This window comes from Rhamphochromis longiceps, linkage group LG4 (assembly GCF_057381845.1).
Source record: "Rhamphochromis longiceps isolate RC_006_pf linkage group LG4, R_longiceps_female_GT1.1, whole genome shotgun sequence".
In the NCBI taxonomy this organism is placed as follows: Eukaryota; Metazoa; Chordata; class Actinopteri; order Cichliformes; family Cichlidae; genus Rhamphochromis; species Rhamphochromis longiceps.
Window position 1 is genome coordinate 33,513,511 of NC_140560.1, and position 23,163 is coordinate 33,536,673.

General features: G+C 39.3%; 1 protein-coding gene across 4 annotated transcripts in view; it reads left to right on the top strand.

Annotated features, from left to right (window-relative positions):
• Positions 1 to 1,305: 1,305 nt before the first annotated feature.
• The window catches only part of med25 (mediator complex subunit 25), a 34,246-nt gene continuing 12,388 nt past the window's right edge, over positions 1,306 to 23,163 (top strand). For all 4 annotated transcript variants that reach the window (XM_085404637.1, XM_085404639.1, XM_085404638.1 and 1 more), the window contains exons 1-15: positions 1,306 to 1,438; positions 3,487 to 3,636; positions 3,718 to 3,763; positions 3,994 to 4,118; positions 4,216 to 4,314; positions 5,161 to 5,281; positions 5,442 to 5,598; positions 7,709 to 7,833; positions 7,983 to 8,055; positions 8,289 to 8,521; positions 11,318 to 11,410; positions 15,261 to 15,346; positions 15,434 to 15,491; positions 15,583 to 15,690; positions 16,296 to 16,472. In XM_085404637.1, coding sequence (XP_085260763.1) covers positions 3,491 to 3,636; positions 3,718 to 3,763; positions 3,994 to 4,118; positions 4,216 to 4,314; positions 5,161 to 5,281; positions 5,442 to 5,598; positions 7,709 to 7,833; positions 7,983 to 8,055; positions 8,289 to 8,521; positions 11,318 to 11,410; positions 15,261 to 15,346; positions 15,434 to 15,491; positions 15,583 to 15,690; positions 16,296 to 16,472 — 1,647 coding nt within the window. In that variant the 5' untranslated portion in view covers positions 1,306 to 1,438; positions 3,487 to 3,490. The remainder of the gene's footprint in view (positions 1,439 to 3,486; positions 3,637 to 3,717; positions 3,764 to 3,993; positions 4,119 to 4,215; positions 4,315 to 5,160; positions 5,282 to 5,441; positions 5,599 to 7,708; positions 7,834 to 7,982; positions 8,056 to 8,288; positions 8,522 to 11,317; positions 11,411 to 15,260; positions 15,347 to 15,433; positions 15,492 to 15,582; positions 15,691 to 16,295; positions 16,473 to 23,163) is intronic.

Genomic DNA, 23,163 nt, shown 5'->3' on the forward strand with positions numbered 1-23,163 from the left:
GGCAAATGTTTATGGGCCAGACGTGGTCTAAAAAGTCATGAAGTGGATTCCACCAAGTTAAGCGTGGGCTGGAAGTGACCCAAACACTTGGAAGCAAGAAAATACCACAGTACTGTGTGAAGAATTAATGGCTTGACTGTTTTTTGTTTTGTTTCTTTTGTTATTGTTTTGATGTTGTTGTTGTTCTTATTCAAAATAGAACTAGATGAAATTAGCATTTAGGAAAACACCTGGGCAGATCATGCTATTACAACTTTGTCTTCTGTCCCTTTTTGTTTTTTATCCTCACCTCTCCGTGCTCCCGTTTCCCACTGTCACCAAGTTCTTGGTCATAGGGGATCATCTGAATGTTGGGATTCTCTCTGTTTAATATTGTGTTAGAACGCACTTGAACTGACTGTTGTTGAATTGGTGCTATTTAAATAAAATAAACTCAAAATGAATTGGATATAATCAGGGTCTTGGCCTTCAGTAAGCCTAAGAAGACAACAAATAAATTCGACAAGGTAACTGGACTTCTTTAAGCTTGCAAAGACCCACTTATTTAGGTACATATCTGCTATGTGGGACCACACAAAAACATCTTTGACTGATGAGGACCAAAGCTATTAGTTTTGCATTTTCTATTAATTAGATTTCATTTTTATTTCATTTTTATTTTGTGTTTTAAGGGAACTGCCAGTGCTTTTGTTTAGTTTTAAATGTTTGAAAATGTTTCGATTTAGTTTAGTTTTCATTACTATGAGGGGTTGGTTTTAGTCTTTGTAAGGGGTATTGATGTGAATTGTTACTTTTTGTGAAACCGATATTGAAACAGTGGTTCATTTATTCTGGTATTGCTGGTTTACGAAACATCTCTAGAGCATATTTTCACGTTTTGTTTCTGATCATGGTAACCCTAATTTTTCGTTATGCTCGAAAAACGTTTTCTTGGTTACAGTGATATTGACAGTGTATTCACACATCCAAGTTCTCCAGTCGTAAGCCAAATTTCACTGAATTACTTTTGATATTAAAGCATTATATTTTCTCAATAATGGACAGCAAGAATTGAAAATACCTTAAAACCGTGTCACCGTCTTAAAGATTTTAGTATACTTCTATAATTCTGTGTGTTAGAACGGCTTGAAACCCCTGGTATTTTGTGTTTATGGTAATTCCCAAGTTGTATCGTTTTCGTTTATTTTCCTTGTACTCCTTTCGGTGTTCTTGACAACCTGATGTATGCCATATTCCGCTTTGTTGTTATTATTAATAAAGTTTTTCTTTTTTCTTTTTTTTTAAATTCTTGGACTCTTGTGGGCATGTCGTTTCGTCACTTCCGCCAAAAATACAACAAACGCTCACGCTAACTGTGCTGTGTAATTCAAGTTAATTTTTAAAGTTACAGTTTGGTCCAACCGGTTCAGCGGTTCGTCGGACAGTCACAGTCCATCAGGTCAGTCTACATCACTTAACAGCTTGAAAAAGGCTTGTTAATTGGGGTTATTTGAACTATATTAGCTTGAATCGCTCACTGACGTTTGCTGTGCTAGCTAACGCTAAAACGAAAGCTGTGCGCACTTCAGCTGTTGTTGACTTCGTTAGCTTGCGTTTAACCTCCCCTTGGCGATAATGTCGATTAGCAATATTAATTATGGATTAATGATTAGCGAAAAAAAGCTTGGTTTTAGGTCCTACCTTTAAAACTGGAGCGCACAGCTATCGCAGCAAACATCTGGTATTTTATCACCGGTTTAAAACAAACAAACAAACAAACAAAAAGAAACAAAAAATAAAACATTTCTCGCAAGTGTGCTACACTGAAAAACACATGTGCTGTTTTTGTTTTTCTTTGAGAAAGAATAGCAGACTGTTACAGCTTCACAGAGGTGAAGTCACATGCTTCCATCGTACTGTAGCTGCTGGATGTCCCTGAAATCACTATCTTACATTGGGGTGTTTCAGCTCCGAGTGACTTGTGTACCTGACAAAACAAACTCAAAAAAGCAAATAACATAGATAATCGAGCTCGAATTAAGGTAAGAAATCAAACAGGAAATTAAACAAGGTAACGCTAAAGATGGTATCCCAAAAAGTTGAAGCTGTTCGTATGGACTTTGCGTTTTCAGTTGGAGAAACGTTTCGTCACTCAACCAAGTGAGTTCTTTAATCTCAGTTGACTGCACGTTATAAACAGTGCATTTGCATATTGACTAAAACTAACACCACTGGTGACTATTGGTTTGTGGGGTGAGTACAGTACTGTTTAAGCCATGGGTAGCTTCAAATACTTAATAGCTGGAAGTATATATTTTTTCTTAAAGATTCAAAGTAATGGTACAAGGTTCGCTGTCTCTTCAATGACAAACACAACATCAGCCGTGACGGAAGAAGTCACTTTGATGAGTGATGAAATGTTTTTCCCACTGAAAACGCTACGTCCAGATGAACAGAATCAACTTTTTGGGATTTACTTACCTGGATGATTCAGCATGCATCAAGACACTAAAGATATTAGTTCCGATAATAAGAAGACAATATTAAAAAATTAAAATGTAATGCTTTCTAAATGAATATATATGAAATGAGCAGTAAATTAACATGTTTTTGCTTTTGTTTAGTTTTAAAGGAAAATTGTAGTTTAAATTGTAGCCCAATGTGTCTGTCTTCTCACTGTGCTGCAGAGTATACGTACAGATCATAATAGATGCCATAAATACCACAAAGGCATTTGTCTGTGAAGGTTCTCAGTCATCCAGGTCATCGTAGCCTAAGGAGCTTGGAAAGAAAAGCATCTGGACTTTAAGTTGCTTGAAGACATTTCACCTCTCATCAGAGAAGCTTCTTCAGTTCTAAGGTCAAATGGTGGAGAGTCCCAGATCTGAAGTCCAGACGCTTTTCTTTCCAAGCTCCTTAGACCACAAGGGCCTTTCATCCGAGTTTTAACAAAAGTGATTTTTAGAATTGTTTTGTCATTTTCAATGTCAATTATAGCTTTTTATGAATTATATTTATTGAATCAAGATTTAAGAATATCAGAAATGCATTCAAATAGAAAGGTAGGTGTTACGACCCGGCTCAAAAGGCGCAACATAAAAAAGGAGATGAGTATCGGTGAGAAGAGGTTTCATCTTAAAATGGAAAACCAGGTTGGCTAAAATGGTTGCTGCCACCAAGGCAAAGACAAGTGAGCTCCCTGGGAAGCTTGCCTCAGGTATGCTTTTATCCACACCTGACTAGGTGTGGCCAATTAGCACCAGCTGAACACACTGAGCAGATTAGAGGCTGCAGAGGGACGTAACAGTAGGTAAGAGGCTTAAGAGTTACATGTACCAAATCCTACTAATGCTGGTGTTGAAGAAATCAGTCAGACTATATTTATTTATTTATTTATTTATTTATTTATTTTTAACCAAGAAATATTTTTCACACCTAATTTTGGTTTTTATTGTAGTTTTGTTTTTTGTTTTTTTAAACTATGATAACCTTCTCCTCTGTATCTAGATCTATGGTGGCAGGTTCGGCACTCATGGAGCCATCCAGTAAACCTGGGCCCAACCAGGTGGCTGATGTGGTGTTTGTCATTGAAGGGACAGCGAACCTTGGACCATACTTTGAATCTTTAAGAAAAAATTACATACTTCCAGCTATTGAGTAAGTATCTAAAGCTACCCATTGTTTCCTAACTCATTAATGTCATGTAGCCATGAATTAATTTTATTTCATTCACCACAGGTATTTTAATGGAGGGCCTCCAGCAGAAACGGATTTTGGTGGAGATGTGAGTGTTGCTGTAATTCCTGTTTTCTATCTTTTTAACTGCTTATCCAACTTAAGGTTGGGCTAAAACCTTTCCCAGCTGACATAGGGCAAGAGGCAAGGTACACTGTAGACAGTCTAATCTCTGCTTTTTATTCTTTAGCTTGCATTCCCTGTCACTGTTTGCTGAAATTCGAATATGTTTTTTGAATTCTGTGGATAATTTATGATTACTATTTTATTTTTTTCTAGTACGGGGGCACACAGTATGGCCTTGTGGTCTTCAACACAGTGGACTGCGCTCCGGAGTCATATGTCCAGTGTCACGCGCCAACCAGCTCAGCCTTCGAATTTGTCTCCTGGATCGACAACATCCAGTAAAAATTATTTTCCTATTACACCTTTTAAACTGCCCCTTTGTTCTAATCATGAAGAGAAATCGTAGAAAATCACACTTTTTTCTTTTCCACACAGGTTTATGGGAGGTGGAGCAGAAAGCTGCAGTCTGATTGCAGAGGGACTTTCTGTGGCCTTGCAGCTTTTCGATGACTTTAAGAAAATGAGGGAGCAGATGTAAGCCTGTATTTGTTTTCTTCATTGATAAAACAAACCTAGAGGCAGAATCTTTTCATCCAAGGTAACTTGGTAAAAGACAGTGAGAAGCTAATTTTGGCACTTCCTTAAAATAACATATTCTTCTCTTTTCCAGCTCCATGTTTGTATTGGGCCTACCAGAGTAGCTTTTTTAGAATAGCAAGTTCAAACAAGCTGCTTTAGCTGCTACCTCTCAGTTCAATAATCCTTATTTTTCTTATATTTGATCCCGTCAGTTCATCTCCTTTCTGAAACGACATGTTTTAGCATACTTCCCTGTAATTTTAACCCGTTTTCTCTGATTGGCTCCCTCTTTGAAATACCTGCTTAAAATGGCAAATGGGTGGGGCCTCGTTGCTCTCAGTGTCTATGATGAATATATTACGGATGTCTGCTGTTATTAACATTATTATGAGACAAAAATAGAAAAAATTTAATTTGAGTGTTTAGATCAGTTTTGAAATCTGAGTTTTCACCTCACACAAATTACACTCACATAAACTGAACTCATTTTCAAAACTTTGACCATATGTAATTTTGGTTATATAGATGAACATTCACCAAATTAATGGTAAAGGAAAAGTATAATAGGTTCTCTTTAAGAGGCAAAACTATGATTGAATCAGTATAATAAGTCTTCCTTTATCCCCAAAATAACTGGGTCTTCTTGCTAAAATCATCTTTAAAAAGTTTCTAATATCTCATGAAATTCAAGTAAAAAGAAAAAAACAATTACAACAACGCCAGTTTTCTTTTTTGAATTAGCTTAGTAGTGATGAAAATCTAAACTTTTATGTCTCTCCCTCTTTCTGTGTGCTGCTGCAGAGGTCAGACCCACAAAGTGTGTGTGCTGCTGTGTAATTCCCCTCCTTACCTGCTTCCTGCTGTGGAGAGTGTCAGCTACACTGGCTGCACAGCAGACAGCCTGGTCAAAATCATCAGAGATGTAAGTAAACACAGATTTTGTCCTCAGTAGATACTTGGAGGACAGGCTGGCTTTTTTGGTGAAGGTTATTTTTACTGGGTTAGATATGATCATAGTATTAACCTTGATATATATTTGTTGTTGTTTTTTTTTTTTTTTGTTGTTGTTTTTTTTTTTTTAGAGAGGAATTAATTTCTCTGTTGTGGCTCCTCGGAAACTGCCCCCTCTAAGGGCTTTGTTTGAACGTGCGTCACCAGTAGGGGGGGCAGTTGAATCTCTTCCTGACTACAGTCAAGATCCCTTCCACATGGTCCTAGTCAGAGGCATCTCGCTTCCTGGTGAGAAAACTATGCCTTGTCCACTTGTAGCACATGTTTTTATTCATTTATTTGTTTTTTTTTTGTTTGTTTGTTTGTTTGTTTTTTGCTCTTATACTAAAGATATGTTGTGGAACAATAAGCCTTGATGAATTTTCAATTTTAAGTCTTCTTTGATACACAGTGATATGTAAAGGTATTTGGACTCATGTTAAAGCCTTAGCTTTTACACGCTGGGTGCCATTACGCTGGTTTTCGGGTGGAGGAATTGTTCTTATTTAGATTTGAGAATGGACTGCTAAGTTGTCCGCTTGGTTGGAACTGTAGTTTTGGCACTTTGACATTTTTAGCCCTGGAGGTTGATGTTTAATATGTGAGTAGACAAGTGTACAATGCTGTGAAAAAACAATTTGACTCCTTCTTGTTTTCAACATGTTTCACCTTTTCAAAACATTTTTAATATTAGTCAAAGATGATCAAAGAAAAATGCAGTTTTAGAATGAGGATTTCATTTATTAAGGGAAGAAAAGTTATCCAAACCTACCTGACCTTATGTGGAAAAAAAAAAAAAAATTATTTCCTCCCTTGTTAAGTCATGAATTAACTGTGAGTAATCACATTTTTTGAAAGCTGAGTTCACTTTTATTGGCCAAACCCAGGCCTAGACTCTGGTGAACCATGCTGCTAGCCATTATCCACAAATGAAAAAAACAGTGGTGAACATAACCAGGAGTGGCCAGCCTACAAAAATTACTCCAAGAGAGCATGAACGACTTATCTAAGAGGTCACAAAAGGACCCAAAACAACATCTAAAGAATTGCAGGCTTGACTTGCTTCAGTTACGGTTGTGGCTACACTTATGATTCAACAAAAAGAAAGAGACGTGGCATAATGGGATAATTGTAAGGTGAAAACCAATGCTGACCAAATAGAGCACAAAGGCTCATCTCACGTTTGCTTAAAAAAATGTGTTGATGAACCCCAGGAGTTTTAGGAAAAATATTCTGTGGAATACAACTGGCATAAAACTAACGTGGCATTTCATAAAAGAAACCTCATACCAACAGTCAAACGTGGTGGTGGTAGTATGATGCTGCTTCAGGACCAGGATAACTTGCAAAATTTGAGGAACTATGAATTCTGCTCTCTTCCTGAAAATCGTGAAGGAGAACGTCTGACTATCAATTTTTACCCTGAAGGTTATGCAGCAGAAAGTGATCTGAAACACCTCACTTGTCATTGCCATTGTCCATGCTGATGACAACTTGCATATTAACAATCATGAAACTGAGCTCACAACCATCAATGGTGCTAGTTTTTGTCATAATGCAACTATACCATTTAGAAGTTTGGGGATACCTGCTGTTAGCGGAAACTCAAGAAGTTCCCACTAAATTCAGATGAACAGAATGAACTTTCTGGGTTTTCCTTACCTCGATGATTGAGCATGCATTAAAATACACCAGTCACTCTGCTACTGAATGGCTAAAAAAAACAAAAAAAAAAAACAGTACAAAATGAAGTTTCTGGAGTGGCCTAGTTGAAGTCTAGACTTAAATCCATCAGAAATGCTTTGGCATGACTCCCATGCTGCTGAATTTAAAAAAATAAAATAAATAAAAATTCTACATTTATCACAAATGATTGATTTCAGATCGTCCTGCTAAGGGTGCCACAACCAGTTATTAAGTTTAGTTTTTCACTCAGAGCCAGGTTTGAATAGCTTTTTCCCCTTAATAGATGACATCATCTTTTACAAACTGCATTCTCTATTTCTTCTGGTTATTTCTGTCTAATTTTAAAATTACTGAAACATGACTGTAACTTTGTATATCAGTTTATGAATCATCCATTTATATAAGATTTTTATTTCACTCTGAGCGCTTCTTTATTTGTAATTCTTAAAGGAATTTCTAAAGACTTAGCTACTGTTCAAGGTTACTCCGACACATCTCTGTGATCAGAGTCATAAATACATATCATGCTTCCAGTTGTAAGAAGTGCAAAACAGAACAAAAAAACGCTTGTACCTTTTCAACTGGACTTCACTAAACAATGGGTGATGTCCCGATGGCTGCAGCCATCTTTTATGTACAGACTATGAGCTTATCTCCCCATCTCTCTCTCTAGTTTCTGCAGGTGGAGGACCCGGGCCGCACAAACCTGTCATCCCTCCTCCGGTGCTGGCTAGTAGTCAGCCTGTTGTTGGAACTCCACAGCCCCCTCCACCAATAAACACAACCCCTCCTTATCAGGTAATGGGCAAGCAGCCATATAGTGTAAAGCTGGCTGGAGACTAATTCGTGCTGCCTGCTTTTGGCTCAGTTTCAGACAGCGGTGCTTATGTTTCTTCCCTTAAAACGTTTTACCAAGCATTGTCTTCCTTTAATCTGCCCGCTGACAGAATACGCCTCTGACTGCTGCTCAGGTGGCTGCACAGATGGTCATGGAGGCAGCCAACAACCAGAAGAGTCGCTGTGAGTTACCAGAGGGCTCTTTGGGTCTTTGTGAACAATTTATACTAGCCAAGCTTTTACTTGCAGCGTGTCTGTGTTTACATAGACCATGTGTGATTATGCCTTGGTGTTTAACCCTACAGCATATTTATATATGATATTGTTCGGATTTATGCTTTTTTTTTTTTTTTTTTTTTTTTCTTTTTTTTTTTTTGGTCAGTCTTGTCTTTTTACGCCTTCTTTCCTTCCTTCAGTCCCAGGAATGGGCCAAGGGCCTCCATTTCCCAGTCACCCTGTAGTCAAGCCCATTCAGCCGAGTTTATCAACAGTGAGTACGGTAAATACACCAATCCAACCAGTTACTCCCAATCAGCAGCCAGTCCCACCCGCAGGACAGCCAGTGCCCAGCCAGCCGCCACAGCCACTCCCTCAGCAGCCACAACCCTCTGGAAATCAGACCACGCAACCATCTGCAGCGCCCACTATGGTAATTTCTGTTTCTTCTTCTTCAACTTCCAACCCCCTTTTAAGGGTTAAAAATACAGGAATTTGCAAACAAGGCAATAAATGCATTATTTTTACATTTGGGAAACTGTTCATATTTCTTGTGTTGCTAAGAGTTAGATTAGAAGAACCGTAGCTCTGTAATGTGTCCCTGGAAAAATCAAAGCTGCAGAGATCAAGCTGGTAGCTCAGACAGACTCAGTGGAGCTGGGTCTGACCACCGATGACAAACTCAATATACTTCAGACATTGAAGAAGAAAAACACTTAAAATAAACCGATATTAGATAGGATATGAAAACATGAACGTCTTGTAACATGTTTTCATATCCTATTATTAAAAGGTGACAAATTAACATCCAAAAAAACGAATAAACTGCGACCAAAAAGTGTGGAACATGATGGACGCTGCTCTAAAATTCATGACAACCTCTTCAATATAATTTAAAATCTAAAATAGCAAAACAATAAACCATCCAGCAATTCACTTATTTGGTTCTGGGTTGCAGGGCAGCAGCCCCTCTCGCGAGCCATTTCCTCCAGCTTATCCAGGAAACATCAGGTCCAGCCAAGAGATATAATCTCTCTAATGTGTCCTGGGCCCAACCTGGGGCCTCCTGCCAGTAGGACATGCCTGGCCAGACAACTTTATATCCAGGACTACCTCAGCTGCCTCCTTTCAATGTAGAGGAGTGGCGGCTCTACTCTGAGCCCCTCCTAAATGACTCAACTCCTTACCATACTGTTAAGGGAAAGCCCATCTGCCCTTTGGAGAAAGCTAATTTTTTCCACTTGTATCCATGAGCTCATTCTTTCACCTTTAAAAGAACTAGCAATAATGGTGCAATAAGATATCTGCATAACATTTAGGACACAACAATTTACTGGTATTTCACATCAATTAAAATCTTAACAAGACTTGGATTAAATGAGTAGTAAGTCTGGTGCTGAGTAGTGACAATTAGTCGTATAGTCGCACACATGCCTACTAAAAACAAGAAGTGTTTTTCTATATAGGGGATATTAGCGATCAATCGTGATATCATGTAACTAAAGAATTACTTCCATGTTGTCCAGTGCACTGGAAACATTGGCCTTCAAGCATATATATTCCTATTTCCAATGCTGACTTGTCCTGACAGTTGCACATTGCAAAACACTTTCATCAGATTAATTGCAGCGGTGTTTTTGGCTACGTTCACACTGCAGGTCTTAATGCTTAATTCTGATTTTTTTTTTTTTTTTTTTGGTCTGGTTGTTCACACTACAAATAAAATGCGACAGCAAATGCGCTCTAGTGTGAACCCTCAAAGCGGCCGGCATGCGCAAAAGAAGACGTCACACACAACGCGCTCTGTTTAGACCCAGACCAAACAGTATTGTTTGACTGATGGTCCTTAATATAAAGACTTGTTTCGGACTTTACGTTTCCCAATTTTGCTTGAAGTTATAAAGTTATTTTGTTATTTACAAATGGCCTAATAATGATCCTTATTGCTGTTTTAGAGAGGAGCGGTGCTTCAAAGGATAGTTGCAGATTTCTGTCAGAATCTGCAGATTATACAGTACAAATAAAATGTTTACGTTTCTCCAACGTTGTCTTCCCAACAGTTTCATTGGATGGCCAGGAACTGTTCGCGATGTCTTCTCAGGCGCTGATAATTGCAGTCTGTCTTGCGTCAGTGACGTAAAAGACGGATTTAATGCGACATGACCATTCAAACAGCAGTCACTTTCTAAAACATCGGACATGTATCGGATTCAGTACCACATACGAAAGTGACCCAGATCGGATTTGAAAATATCGTATTTGTGCCGTTCACACTGTCATACCATGATCGGATATGGGTCGCATAGGGTCAAAAAAGTCGGATTTGATGAGCTTTCGCCTGCAGTGTGAACATAGCCTTTGTACACCTAAGTCACATTCATGCCTTTATTTTTCTGTTCTGTTTACACATTTTGTTCAAACCCAGAGAAAAGAAAAGGGTGAAAAAATAGTTGGACTAATGCTGAAGACATACAGTACTCTGCATACAGAAGTTCATTTTCATTCCATGTTCCAGTGGCATATTGTGTTTCCTAATCCAGGTTTATTTTGTGAAAAGGCTAATTGATCTTTGTGGGGGGGGGGGAAACCCCCATCCAATTATCCCAACACAGAGCTGAAACTGCTGATTAAGGAAGCAATAAATCTGTCTAATTGAGCGGTTGGAGCATCAGTGTCTGTGGTTCAAATATACTCAAGTTGGCTGAAAAAATATTGGGTTATCTTATGTTTCATTTGCTGTTTTCACCCCTGTAAACGCTATCAAAGATTAAGTCATACTGATATTTTTACATGTAAATAGCCCTGCTTCACTTAGAAAGACTCAGGACTTTACTTGGTGATGCTCTGCAAGCAGCAGCCTTGAGCTGAGTTTTCAGACCAGCACACTGTCTGAAGCCTAATATCAAAATGAATTTTAAATGCTGCTGCTGCTACTACTACTACTACTACTACTACTACTACTACTATCAGATCAAAACCAGATAAGAGTCGCAATTCCCCAGAAGATCATTGTGGGTAGCGTTTTTTTCCCCTTCGTTTTCCAATTCATTTATTAATGTTCCTTTTTTAACAGATTCAATTGTCTAAACTTACATCTAATAACGTAGTTCGATCAGCTCTAAAGAATTATGTTTTACTATTGAAATAATTACTTTTCCTATGAATTGAGAAGTAATTCTTTATTCCTGGAAAAGTGTTGTATTGATAGCGTCCTCTAATTTCCTTACAGCCTGGAAGTCAAGTCAATCCAAACCCAATTCCACAAGGACAAGGTGTCACCAATAAAGTAGTGGCCTGGACTGGTGTTCTCGAGTGGCAAGAGGTAAAACAGATTCTTTGATTTTGAGTTAATGTTCATTCAATGGGAAATAAATGGATGTCTTACTTTTATTGAGAGCTTTGTGATCAGAAAGTAAAACCATCAAGGAAAGAATCACTTAAGTCATCAGAGTTCAGACAAAAGAGGTCTGGGAAAACTGCTAATACTAACCATTCTCCTCCTCAGTGGGCCTCACCACCAGTACACTGTGGAGCTCCATTTACCAGTCAGCTTGCAGATGTTTCTTTAAAATGTGAAATAGAGCTTTTTAGCAGCTGACCGATACTTTAGTAAACATTGAAAGTCTGATACCTTTTAATGGTGTGCTGCAGCAGCTGCAAATGAGTCTGAGGAAAACAGAAATGTTTTCTTTTTGTCACAGCAAAAATAAACGAATTAAGGGAAATCCGGAAAGATATTGAAGAGTTGCAAGTTGGAAAAACAAAGTAAATAACTGATTACTTCAAATGCAATACTAACGTGTGTTGCTTAGTGTAGCTGGAGGGTAATCTAATGCATTACTTTACCTAACACTGCCCTTGGCGCTGTAAGTCAGTGAGAGCAGATGTTCCTCATATCCTCACATCTCATGCACAAACCCTCTGTTTGTAGGAAGGAGCCAATCAGAAGAGAGCTGTCTTAAAAAAAGAACCTTGGACGTCTTGGTTTAGACAGAGGGGCTGTACATTATGTTGCATTTATTTAATGTGCAAAATTTGTATGTTGTTATCTAAAAAGTTTTGTCTTTGCAAGCTTCAGAGGGGCTACAGACAAGTTACCTGGTTCCTTGTGTTTCCATTCCTAATGCTAAGCTAACTGGCTCCTGGACTCAGCTTTACATTTTCTGTCCTTTTGTAATTGATAAGTATTTTTTGAAACTATCTTCAGAATAAGTGAATTAGATGTCCCTGCTGTAAATCAGCCTGTATTAGATTAGAATAAAAACCAGCACAGTCTGAGACTTGCCCTACCGCTGTCTAGGACCTATCACAGCAGTAAGTCTTAATAACCACCTGCCATTGATTATTGTACAGCTTGATTAATTGCACATCATTTTATTGTGCTACTTCTATTGGTTTTTGCCCAAGGTCAAATCGATTCAGTTTACAGTTGCATTGCTGAACCAGGAAAATGGATGTTAATGCCTTTTATGCGACACTCATGAGGTCTTCCAGTGTTTGTGTTTAGTGGACAGACTCGGATCAATTCCCTGCATCGACTCCAGCCCCCATCTTCTGTTTGTCAAAATTATACAAGTCGGTTAAACGGACAGGAATAAGAATGAAGAAGCTCTGGAGAATCTAAATCTTGTCTATGACAATACAAACCGTCACAAATGATCTGAGTGGACAAATTAGAAGCATGAAACATTGCTCTTAATCTGCTGCCTCCTACTGCAGTTAAGTCATCAGGCTTTCAGCTCTGTAAGTGATTCTTCTGTGGCACAATCTGTAATGTTGAGAATAATTACAATGCAGACACTAAAATTCATTTGGAGAAATGGCTGTTGATAAAAACTCTCAAGGACTGCCAGCACACTTGGGTGGCGCTTGCTCGGAGTACAGTGTTATCAATATGGTATGTTCTGTTTTTGGCTGAATTTCAATCTGTTATTCTATGAAAGCTTTTCTCGTCTAAAATGTGGCGTGTTTGCGGTTTCCGCTGTGGTTTACTGACACACTTTTTAAATCCACCCGTAATTTAAAGCAGATTAGATTGTTTTGTTACTGTCCACATTCCTGGCTCCTTTTCTTCTCCACCTTAGCAAGCCCTGGAGATAAATAACCCATTTGTCTGCAGCACAACACATTTGTAATGGTCTATAGTAGACCTGACTAATATGTGATTAACCATTGATCGTGTATTGATGCGCTGAAGACGAGTGCTGGCAGTGTTCCCAGTGGGATTGCTGCAGTGATGTGCTTGGAGAGAGCGCCCCTCTCCTTTTAATTCTTGACAATTTGTTTAGGTCTTAAAAGTCCATCCATTTCTTTAAATTGCTTTTTCTGATTGAGGTCACTGGCAGAGGCTTGAGCAGGGCAGCCCACAGATCCTTTTCCTCAGCAATATTCTCCAATTGCTCCCAGGCCAACTTGAAATCCCAGATACCCATCAGAGCATTCTGGTGTAAATTGAATGTTGGATGGTCAAACGCATCCAAAACGGCAACATTACACACCAAATAGGAACGGTGCCACTCCAAAGCACACTCTTTTGGGAGTTCATTGCTCAAACTGAATAAGCTGTGAGGTATTTAAGCCTACAAAACAACTGACTAGGGCCCTATGAACTGCAATCACAGTCATTGAAATTATTGAGAGTTGAGTGTGCTGATAAGTAAAGAGTTGCATAACAGTCACTTTTCTAAATTTTACAGTGTTCCGATTTTCTGGTGTTAACAATATCTGATATTTTAATTAGTCAATTAATGAATTTAATGATTTATTAGTAGTAACACACGTGATAATACTGCAAATGTTCCAGCACCATAACTGTCTGTTTAATTTGCACAGTTATGGTTAACTTTATGCTGTATTGCAGCATTGAATGCATGGTTTCAATAATGAGGTCAGCATATGTACACGTAATCCTGGTGAGCCTGAAGCTCTGCTTCAGACCACTCTAAATGCTCAGTATCAGACTGTCTGAAAATTGAGTGATCTGACTCTGGTGAATAATCTGTTAAGGCACTGTTCACACACAAATCAAATATACTTTTTTTTTTCTTGTTTTTTTTTGTTTTTTTTTCTGGCCTTTAGTGATTGTTTTCAGAGAGATCTGTTCTTTCTGTCTAAATATAGAACTCAGTGGCACTAGCCTTTGGGTGCTTAAAGGGAGTATATTATGTTTTTCCTTATTTTTTTGTATGATGTCAGAGAGAGTGGATATTCCTCATATGGTGTCCCACCTATCTGCTGTTCAGACCTTGTATTTTTAAGTGGCAGCCAATCAGAAAAAAGCTGTCTTACACAGAAGGGAAAGAGCTGCTTTTTTTTTTCTTTAATATAGAGGATCATCTGTTAGGTTGAAAGCCCAGAAAACGATAAATAAGAATGATTTTGAACTGAATCTTGCAAAGCTACTTTGGCTGAGTGCAAGAATAATGTGCTGAGCGTTTTAGGCTTTGAGTGTATTTCATTTGCAAAAGACCACAATAATTAAGATTAAAAGTTCATGTGACTTATAAAATTATGTTATTGTTCACTCATTTCTTTTCCCAGATTTCAAAAGCTGTTCTAGTTGATATAAATTATTTTGGCCATCATAGCTGTATAGTGAACATCTAATATTGTAACAGCTTTATCGACAACGAACCCCATAAACTGGCTGCAACTATGCACTTCTTCCCAGGCTTAAAATGCAGACCAAAATAGAAAATTCCCAGTTCCCTTTAATTATTTGTGAAAGAGTAAAAATCTTGTCCACTCTGCAGGCTGAACTTGGGCTTTTTCAGTTGTTTTCTCAGGGACAGTAAGAACACACCATCAGGTCTATTTTGAAGTTGGGCTAGAGGTGCGAATTCTTATATAAAAGTGTTAAAAATATATTTGTTCTCTCTGCACTCTTACTGATTTCTTTGTTCTGCGTGTCCACACTAAACTTAATACATAATGTGCTCAGCCACAAGAACTTTCACAGTTTAGCTAAATCCAGTCTGCCTACTCTGTATTTCAATTTTGGTTTAAGAGAGTCGGCCATGGTTTGAAAGATCACACGAATGTCTTGGAATAAGCTTTCTGTGAGCTTTAAGTAATGTTTTCTGTGCCCTTCTAGATGACTTCTTTAAAGAAAATTTTCTAAATTCCCCTCTTCTTTTTGTCTCACACTCGCCCCTCTATGTTAACCCATGCAGAAACCTAAAGCCTCATCCATGGATTCGGCCACCAAGCTGACGCGATCCCTGCCATGTCAGGTGCACGTCAACCCAGGAGAAAATCTGTGAGTAGCTCATCAGACACCCTGGACGTTAAAAGTGGTGAAATGTTTTTGTTCACACCGTGACTATGCACGTTTGTCTCTAAACAGAAACACAGACCAGTGGCCACAGAAGCTCATTATGCAGCTAATTCCACAGCAGTTGCTGGTGAGACCGTGTGTTTATACTGTTTTGTTTTGTTTATGTGCAACAGGGATGCCTTTATGAATGATGCATATCTCGCCTGCTCTCTCCGTAGACAACCTTAGGTCACCTTTTTAGAAACTCTCGGATGGTTCAGTTTCTCTTCACGAACAAAGACGTGGAGTCGTTGAAAGGCCTGTACCGCATTATGGCCAATGGTTTTGTAAGTTTTCGAGCTCCCTCTGCCTTCCTCTGAACCTGGAATGTGTGTCCTCTGCTTGTACCCGCTCTTGTCCATCATTCAGCATACCTCAATTTATTTTGCATGAGTGCAAATTGCGTGCAGGTTCCACCTCTACCCAGTAGATGGACTGAGCGTGAACCTGTGTTGCAGTTTTATGGTGAAGACTCTAGAGGGGGTTCTAGGCCACTCTTTCTTTTAAAGCTCAACATCATTTTACAACATTATTTGTCATCAGTTTAAGCAAAAGAAAAAAGCTTTTAGTTGTGATCCTTTTCCAAAGGGGTAGCATAATGATAGGACTTTTGTTAGTGTGGTTTATTTTTAATCTGCTGGTACCTTTGAGAAATAGCGGAGGCATTAATGGCATTCGGTCCAGCTGAGCTCTACCTCTTTGCCTAAATTTGATTTGCAGCCCAGGGAAAGAACAGTGTGAATTAATATCATTTGCATTCACTTTATAAAACTGGCATGTTTGATTGGGCAAAGGAGCTTAGGAGAAGGTTATGTCCCCAAGCCGGAGCCCATCACATAATTACAACAGTGTCCCATGTCAGGGTCTTAATCTGCCCTGTGACCCTCTGCAGGCTGGCTGCGTCCACTTCCCCCACACTACCTCGCCCTGTGAAGTGCGGGTGCTGATGCTGCTTTACTCATCCAAGAAGAGAATATTCATGGGCCTCATCCCCAACGACCAGAGTGGCTTCGTCAATGGCATCCGGCAGGTCATCACCAGCCACAAGCAGGTCCAGCAGCACAGAGCGGTGAGTGGAAGTGGAGTTTGTGGGAAGAAGGATTCAGTGTGGTAGAAAACATGTGCAGCGGGGAGACCAAAAGCAGGTGATAATGAGGAGGTATTTTAGAGATTGGACAGGGAATTGAGGTGCATTGTTTAAGGCGTTAAGTTGCATTGTTGTTGACATTTCATTTAGTGAGCCTGGTATCTTCACAGCAGCCACTCTACTACAGGCATTACCTCCTGCAACATTAGCTGACTGTTGCACTCCCACCTCATTATCGCTGCTTAACTGAAGGCAAATATAGGTGCGAAGCATAAAAGCTCTTTATGTCGAATTTGCTTCAACCACAACACAATGGCCTCTGCAGTAATCGGCGCTGTTTGTTTATTTCAAAATGCTGGGATAATGCACAGTTACTGCTTTTTAATTGTTTATTTCACGTTAATGATTAATAACTGGCTAAAACATCAAATATTAAGGGTTTAATTGCCCCTAAATTAAGTGCTTCACTCAGCTGTGTGTGTGTGTGTGTGTGTGTGTGTGTGTGTGTGTGTGTGATGAAACTATCACACCTTTGTTTGTTTCCAAGTATTTTTAGGGTTGTCAGAATTTGGCTCTGACTTTGTTAGTCTCTTCGTAGTTTAAAGCTCTTGTAAACTCAGTTTCAAATATTAAATATTTCTCTTTAACATCAAATATTCATATTAAATCAAAGTCACAGAGGGGAAAACCATTGTTGGGTATCAATTATTAAGAGTGAAACACTCAAAACTGAACCAGCATGGTAAGCAAAGACCAAACAGCTGAATTTCATATATTGATTTAGTGTGGTTTTTTTTTTTTTTGGTCTAAATGGAGTTTGGAGGTATGCTTAAATCTGACGGCAAATAATGCACTTATATGGGACCATAAATACAGAAACCATGAATACAAAAGCCTTCAGGAATAATAGTCCAAATCTTTCCAGCTTTCGTTTAATTCAGGTGTACCCAGCACATTTTAGCTCACGGGCCACAAGCAGTCCAATTTAATCTTGAGTGGGCCAGACCACTAACGCTATTGCATAATAGCCTATAAATAGCACATTCAAATGTTTCCCTTTCTTTGTTGTTTTTTTTCTAACAATGACGGAAAATTATCCACTTTCCTCATTTAATATTAGCCCTGCTGAGTCAACAGACACTCACCGGCCAATTTATAAGGTACTCATGTTCAACTGCTTGTTAATGCAAATGTCTATTCAGCCAACCACATTGCAACAACTCGGTGCATTTATGCATGTAGGCACAGTCAGGACAACCTGCTGAAGTTCAAACAGAGCATCAGAATGAAGAAGAAAGGTGATGCAAGTGACTGTATGTGGCATGATTGTTGGTACTACATGGTGTGGTCAGGGTATTTCAGAAACTTCTGAGAGTGGTCAGAAAAAGAAAATATCCAGCGAGTGGAAGTTCACTAGGTGAAAATACCTTGGTGATGTCAAAAGTGAGAGGAGAATGAGCAGAGTGCCTCAAGCTGATACGACTGGAACAGTAACATACTGATAAGCTTATCTGTAGGCAGAACAGAGAAAACCTTGAAGCAGGTGGTCTACAGCAGCAGCAGAAGACCACACCGAGTCCCGTCAGCTAAGAGCAGGGAACCAAAGTTATATAAGACTGGACAAACATTGCCTGCTCTAATTAGTCAAGTTGTGCTTTGATGTCGGTGTGGAAGGGTTGAAATTTGGCACAAAATAAGATGAAAGCATGGCTCTATCCTGCCTTGTGTTAACCACTCCGGTATGTGGTGGTGGCGTACTGTTGTAGGGGATATTTTCTTGGCACACTTTGTACCTCTCAGTGCCAGTTTAGTGTTGTTTAGCAACACCAGATGATACCTGTTGCTGACCGTGTCCATCCTTTTGTGACCACACTGCACCCATCTTCTGATGGCTGCTTCCAGCAAACATTGCAGTCAGTTTACTGTGCTTAAATGGCCTCCAGTCAGCAGAAATCAATCCCGTAGAGTCCCTTTGGGATTTGGTGGATTGGGAGATTCGTATCACGAATGTGCAGCTGACGAATCTGCAGCAACTGTGTGATGCCGTGACGCTGTCAATATGCAGCAAAATCTCAGAAAATTTTCAAGCACCTCGTTGAATCTGTGCCACAAAGCATTAAAGCAATTCTGAAGGCAAAACGGGGTCCAACCCAGTGCTAGCAAGTTGTAACTAATAAATTGGCCAGTGAATATATAAGCACAATTTCCTCTTCTGTTGTGTTGTGTTTGCTTGGCTCCAGACACGACAGTCAGAGTGCAATGAAGTGCTTGTTACGTCTGATATCAGGCTGCTTTTGTTTCTTAAGCTTGTGGAACTAACTTACTTAAACGTGCATGCGTCACCTGTTCACGTCAGTGAAAAAATTAATTTGTTTTAATTTGTAAACTCCTGCACCTTCATTTCACTCTTGTTCATTAAAAGCACATTGCACATGTGTTTTTTGGGATGATTTTTAGGAATCAAGCACTTCTCATGTTTGTTATTGAGACTGTCTGAAAACAAAGAGGACAGGCAACATGATCTTGAGATTAGTTAGTAAATTAGAAAAAAAGAATTTCTAAAACCTTTTTTTTTTTTTTTTTTTTCTGGCTCCTCTGTAGTTATCAAACTGCCAGCACCAGAGAGGAGGAGGAGACACTGTGCAGCTGCTGACTGATATCACAACTGTGTGTGTGTGTGTGTGTGTGTGTGTGTGTGGCAGGGATAATTATGTTTACCACATAAGATTCAGTGGTGGTATGAACTCATAATTTGTATTCATATTTTAAAAGAAAAGATCCTCCACTATTGGAGGCATTATTGCCGTTGCTAAGTGTAGCAGTTTTTCTGCTTTTTGAGACTTGTAAAGGGGGAGGAGGCAGTAAGTGTACGTGTTCTAAATATTCGAGGGTTGACATTTGATATTGCATAGTCCAGTGTGACTTTGTGGCTGGTTAGTATCTTTACCTTGTTGTAAGCAGTGTTGGGGAGTAACGGAACTCATACTGTATGTATGAGGAACTGTATACCGTTACAGTTGACTAGTAGTATGCAGTTACTTTGTTGAAATAAATGGATTGCAGGGCGATCTTTTCCTGTTTCATATGTGAGGCTATCCCCTCTCAAATTTTGGTAATTACACGCATTGCCGAAACCCAAATAAAACACGAAATGAAAAGCTCTAATATAAGGGTCCTGTTAATTTTGGTGGCGTCAGTTACACAATGGACCCGAAGCCAGCACAACAGAACCAGCAGTCAAAGAATCGACCTCCAATCTAAAGAAACATCTGGAAGTAAGTTCTTTTATTAAGAACTTAACCATTAGCCTAGTTCAATTACCTTGTTTTAGTTGTGTTAGCTACCTGGGCTATGTGTGACTTCAGTGTCTTCAATGTACTTTTGCTGTGTGATTTATTACTATTACTGAAGGCTTCTCGCCACCGACCTAACATTGTTTGCTGGCGTTAGCTGAGGTTAGTTCATAGACTGCAGGCGGTTAGAATTGATGGATAGCATTAACAACCTGCTAGCTGCAAATAATCATGCATAGTTCTAAGAGCAGTCTATGAACTAACCTAACAATGTTAGCTCGGTAGCGAGTAACCTTCAGTAATGGTAATAAATCACACAGCAATAGTACATTCATGTAGTTGTAGAAAAGCATGACAATATATTAAGTAATCCAAAGTATTCAGAATACGTTACTCACACTGAGTAACGTAACTGAATGCATTACAAACTTCATTTTGGGGCATGTATTCTGTAGTGGAATACATTTTAAAAGTAACCTTCCCAACACTGCGTAAGTGGCTTTCAGTCACAGCAGAGGCCATCACCACTGGAGCAGCGAGGCTTGTAAAAATGTTGGGGGCGGGTGCGTGGAGTCAAGTCTGGGCATTCCGCGTTAAATCAGGACTGGGCATCCAAAAATGAAAGATGGCAGCCTCCTTTGGTTTTAGCTTCATTTTTGGGAAATGACAGGAAGCAGAGGCACATATGCAGTCTATGATTAAACTACCAGGAAAAGATGAGTAATACATTTTCTGTGGACCTTTCAAGTTGAAACGTGATGATTCACATTTATAAATTGCTAGATTGTGTTCTTCTCTTTCTGAATCAGGTCTTGATTTGCTCCACAGCCCTCATCCAACGTATTGCAGCTCACTAGGCTATGATTTTAGCATTTTATACACCAGCATAGTTAGAGCACCTGCACCCCCACCTCTGGCACCGGTTTGTAGTGCAAAATACAGGCAGTCTCGTACAGAAGAAGAGTGAATCATCTCAGGTTTAAGGTTTCTTCAGGAGGAAAGGAGAAGGAATTTTAAAGCTCTTGAAAACTGTGATTAGCATTTTTTCCACATTTTCTTACCTTGATAATCAAAATAAAAAGAAATAATCTTTAGACTAATGAAAGATGAAAACTTGTCTTATTTTATGGTACCTTTAAGAGGTAATGTAATTTTGCTATACAGCAAGGTGAAACCAAAACATTCACACTAGTTGCTGTGCTATGTTTTGTATAATGTGAAAAGTGTAAACTTGTGAAATTCAGCTTTAAGCAAAGAAGATGGGGTGTTAATTTTGCAGGCTGTCTAGATGTTAGCATTACATAAGACGTGCTGTAGGAGGCAAAGTGTGTGTCACTCTTCATGGACAGGGATGAGGAGGTCTAGAGACAAAGCCCGCCCTCCCACCTCCTTGCCTTCAATCTCACTGGCGAAGGTTCCCTGTTCCTGTGGCAGAGTTCATTACAGGTTACAAACACTGCTGCTTTGTCCACATGACTTGGAAATTTCACTCTCCCTCTCTGCTCATCTTCATCGCCGGAGACGGGGCGATTTAAAGTGTGTCCTCTGGATTAGCTGTCTTTTCCATCACAGGGTTGTACTCCAGTTTGTAGCATCCAGGGAGGAGAGGTGCAGCGTAACTGAAACAATGCAGCATCTAGCCAGAGAAGCAGTGTGTCTCTCTTTAAAAATGAAGCCCGCTGTCGGTTTTACACGAGTTGGATCACATTTTTCCACGCAGTCTGCTGTCATCAGCGATGATAGCGCTTGTTTACTCACCCTGCTAATTTTATGTCTTCGCGAATGCGCATAAGCCTTATACGTAACTTGAAGTCGTGTATGTGTGTGAGCATCAGGGCATTTAGATTAGGCAGTAGACATGAAATTATAATGAAGATTTTTTTTTTCCTGCCTCTTGTGTATCATCACATATTCAGTGCTGCATTACTAATAGTGAAGCGGTAGAGCAATCTTAACATAATTAAAATTTCAATTTGGACCCGTAGTTAAGGTTTCTCTGTGTAAACCCCTGGAGTGGCATTCTTTAGGAACAAGATTGCAGTTTGTTCTGTTCACTGCAAGACAAAATTAAATATTTTTCCCTTAAAAGCAATGCAAGCTCCTAAACCTTGATCCAGGATTTCACAGGTTAGTGGGTTAAAGACAGGAGATCAATCAGAGGCAGTAGAACAGAAAGAGGCAGCTGTTTTGTTAGTTCCCTCAAAAGACCTAAAGCTGTTTGTTGCACTGCTTTTGTTGGTCAGAAAACATACCCTGCATTAGTGCAATCCCAGGGTGATTTCTTCAGACTCAGCAAGATGGATGGGTTAAGGTGGGGGGGGGGGGGGTGTTTGTCCCCCCCCATCTGCTATCACAGTTTTTTCCTCCCTCAGTGTCTGGTTAATAATTTGTGCTTGGAGGAGGGATGAAACACCCCCTTCATTCCTCCTCGTCTCTCCCTTAGTGTAGAATCACACAAAACACCACAGCACCTGCAGAGCACAGCTAACTCAGGAGCACCGCTGCCAGTTTCAAATTCTGCCTTTTCAAGCACCTACCACTCGTCTCATATTGCAATAGTCTGTCTTGGCTGATTTCTGTTTAAAGTGCAGGACTCTGCAGATAAAACTCAGATGATACTGACTGCAGTTCATTTTACTTCAGTATTTCAGGTGCTATATTTGTGAATTATTCAGACTCTCTCTTAGTAACAGCAACAGGTTTCCTCTTTTCATGTTGCTGTGTTTAACTGGAGATGCATATTGTATATGATATCCCCCACCCCGCCAGACGATGCTGGCGGCTTCAGTTTGTTTTAAACTGTGAAATCCAAAATAACAAACACCTCAGCTGGTGGTGCTTGAAGTTAAATCTCCGCTGGTGTATCATCGTCCTGTGTTTGCTTTTGCTTGCCGTCTGTGCACACACATGTACAAAGAAAGTCAATATGTGGTTTCACACTCTTTCAGCATTGTTAACACAGTAAACATCAACTACATATAGCAAATATGAAGTTCTGTAAATATGGATTATGGTTTCATAGCATTAGTATAAAAATATCGAAACCTGTAAACAGTATTGATTTATTTGGCCTAGATGGGTTTTTTGTTTGTTTGGATAGGTTCTTATTTAAAGGGAATAAATTAAAATCGATCGTGACATGCCCATACTCATATGTATGTTATTGGTGACTGGACTAATTTCTTCTGTCTTTTTGATAGGCCACACAGACCACTCCAAAGTAACAAGAAGTCTTTCTTCTGCGATTTTATATATAAAAATAAAATAAAATACTCAAAAGGTTCAGATGAAGTTAACATGAAGCTTCATAAGTCCTGAACACATTAACAGGGTTTCAGAGTTCCTCTTTTATATCTTGTGAGTCTTTACTTAATGAATCC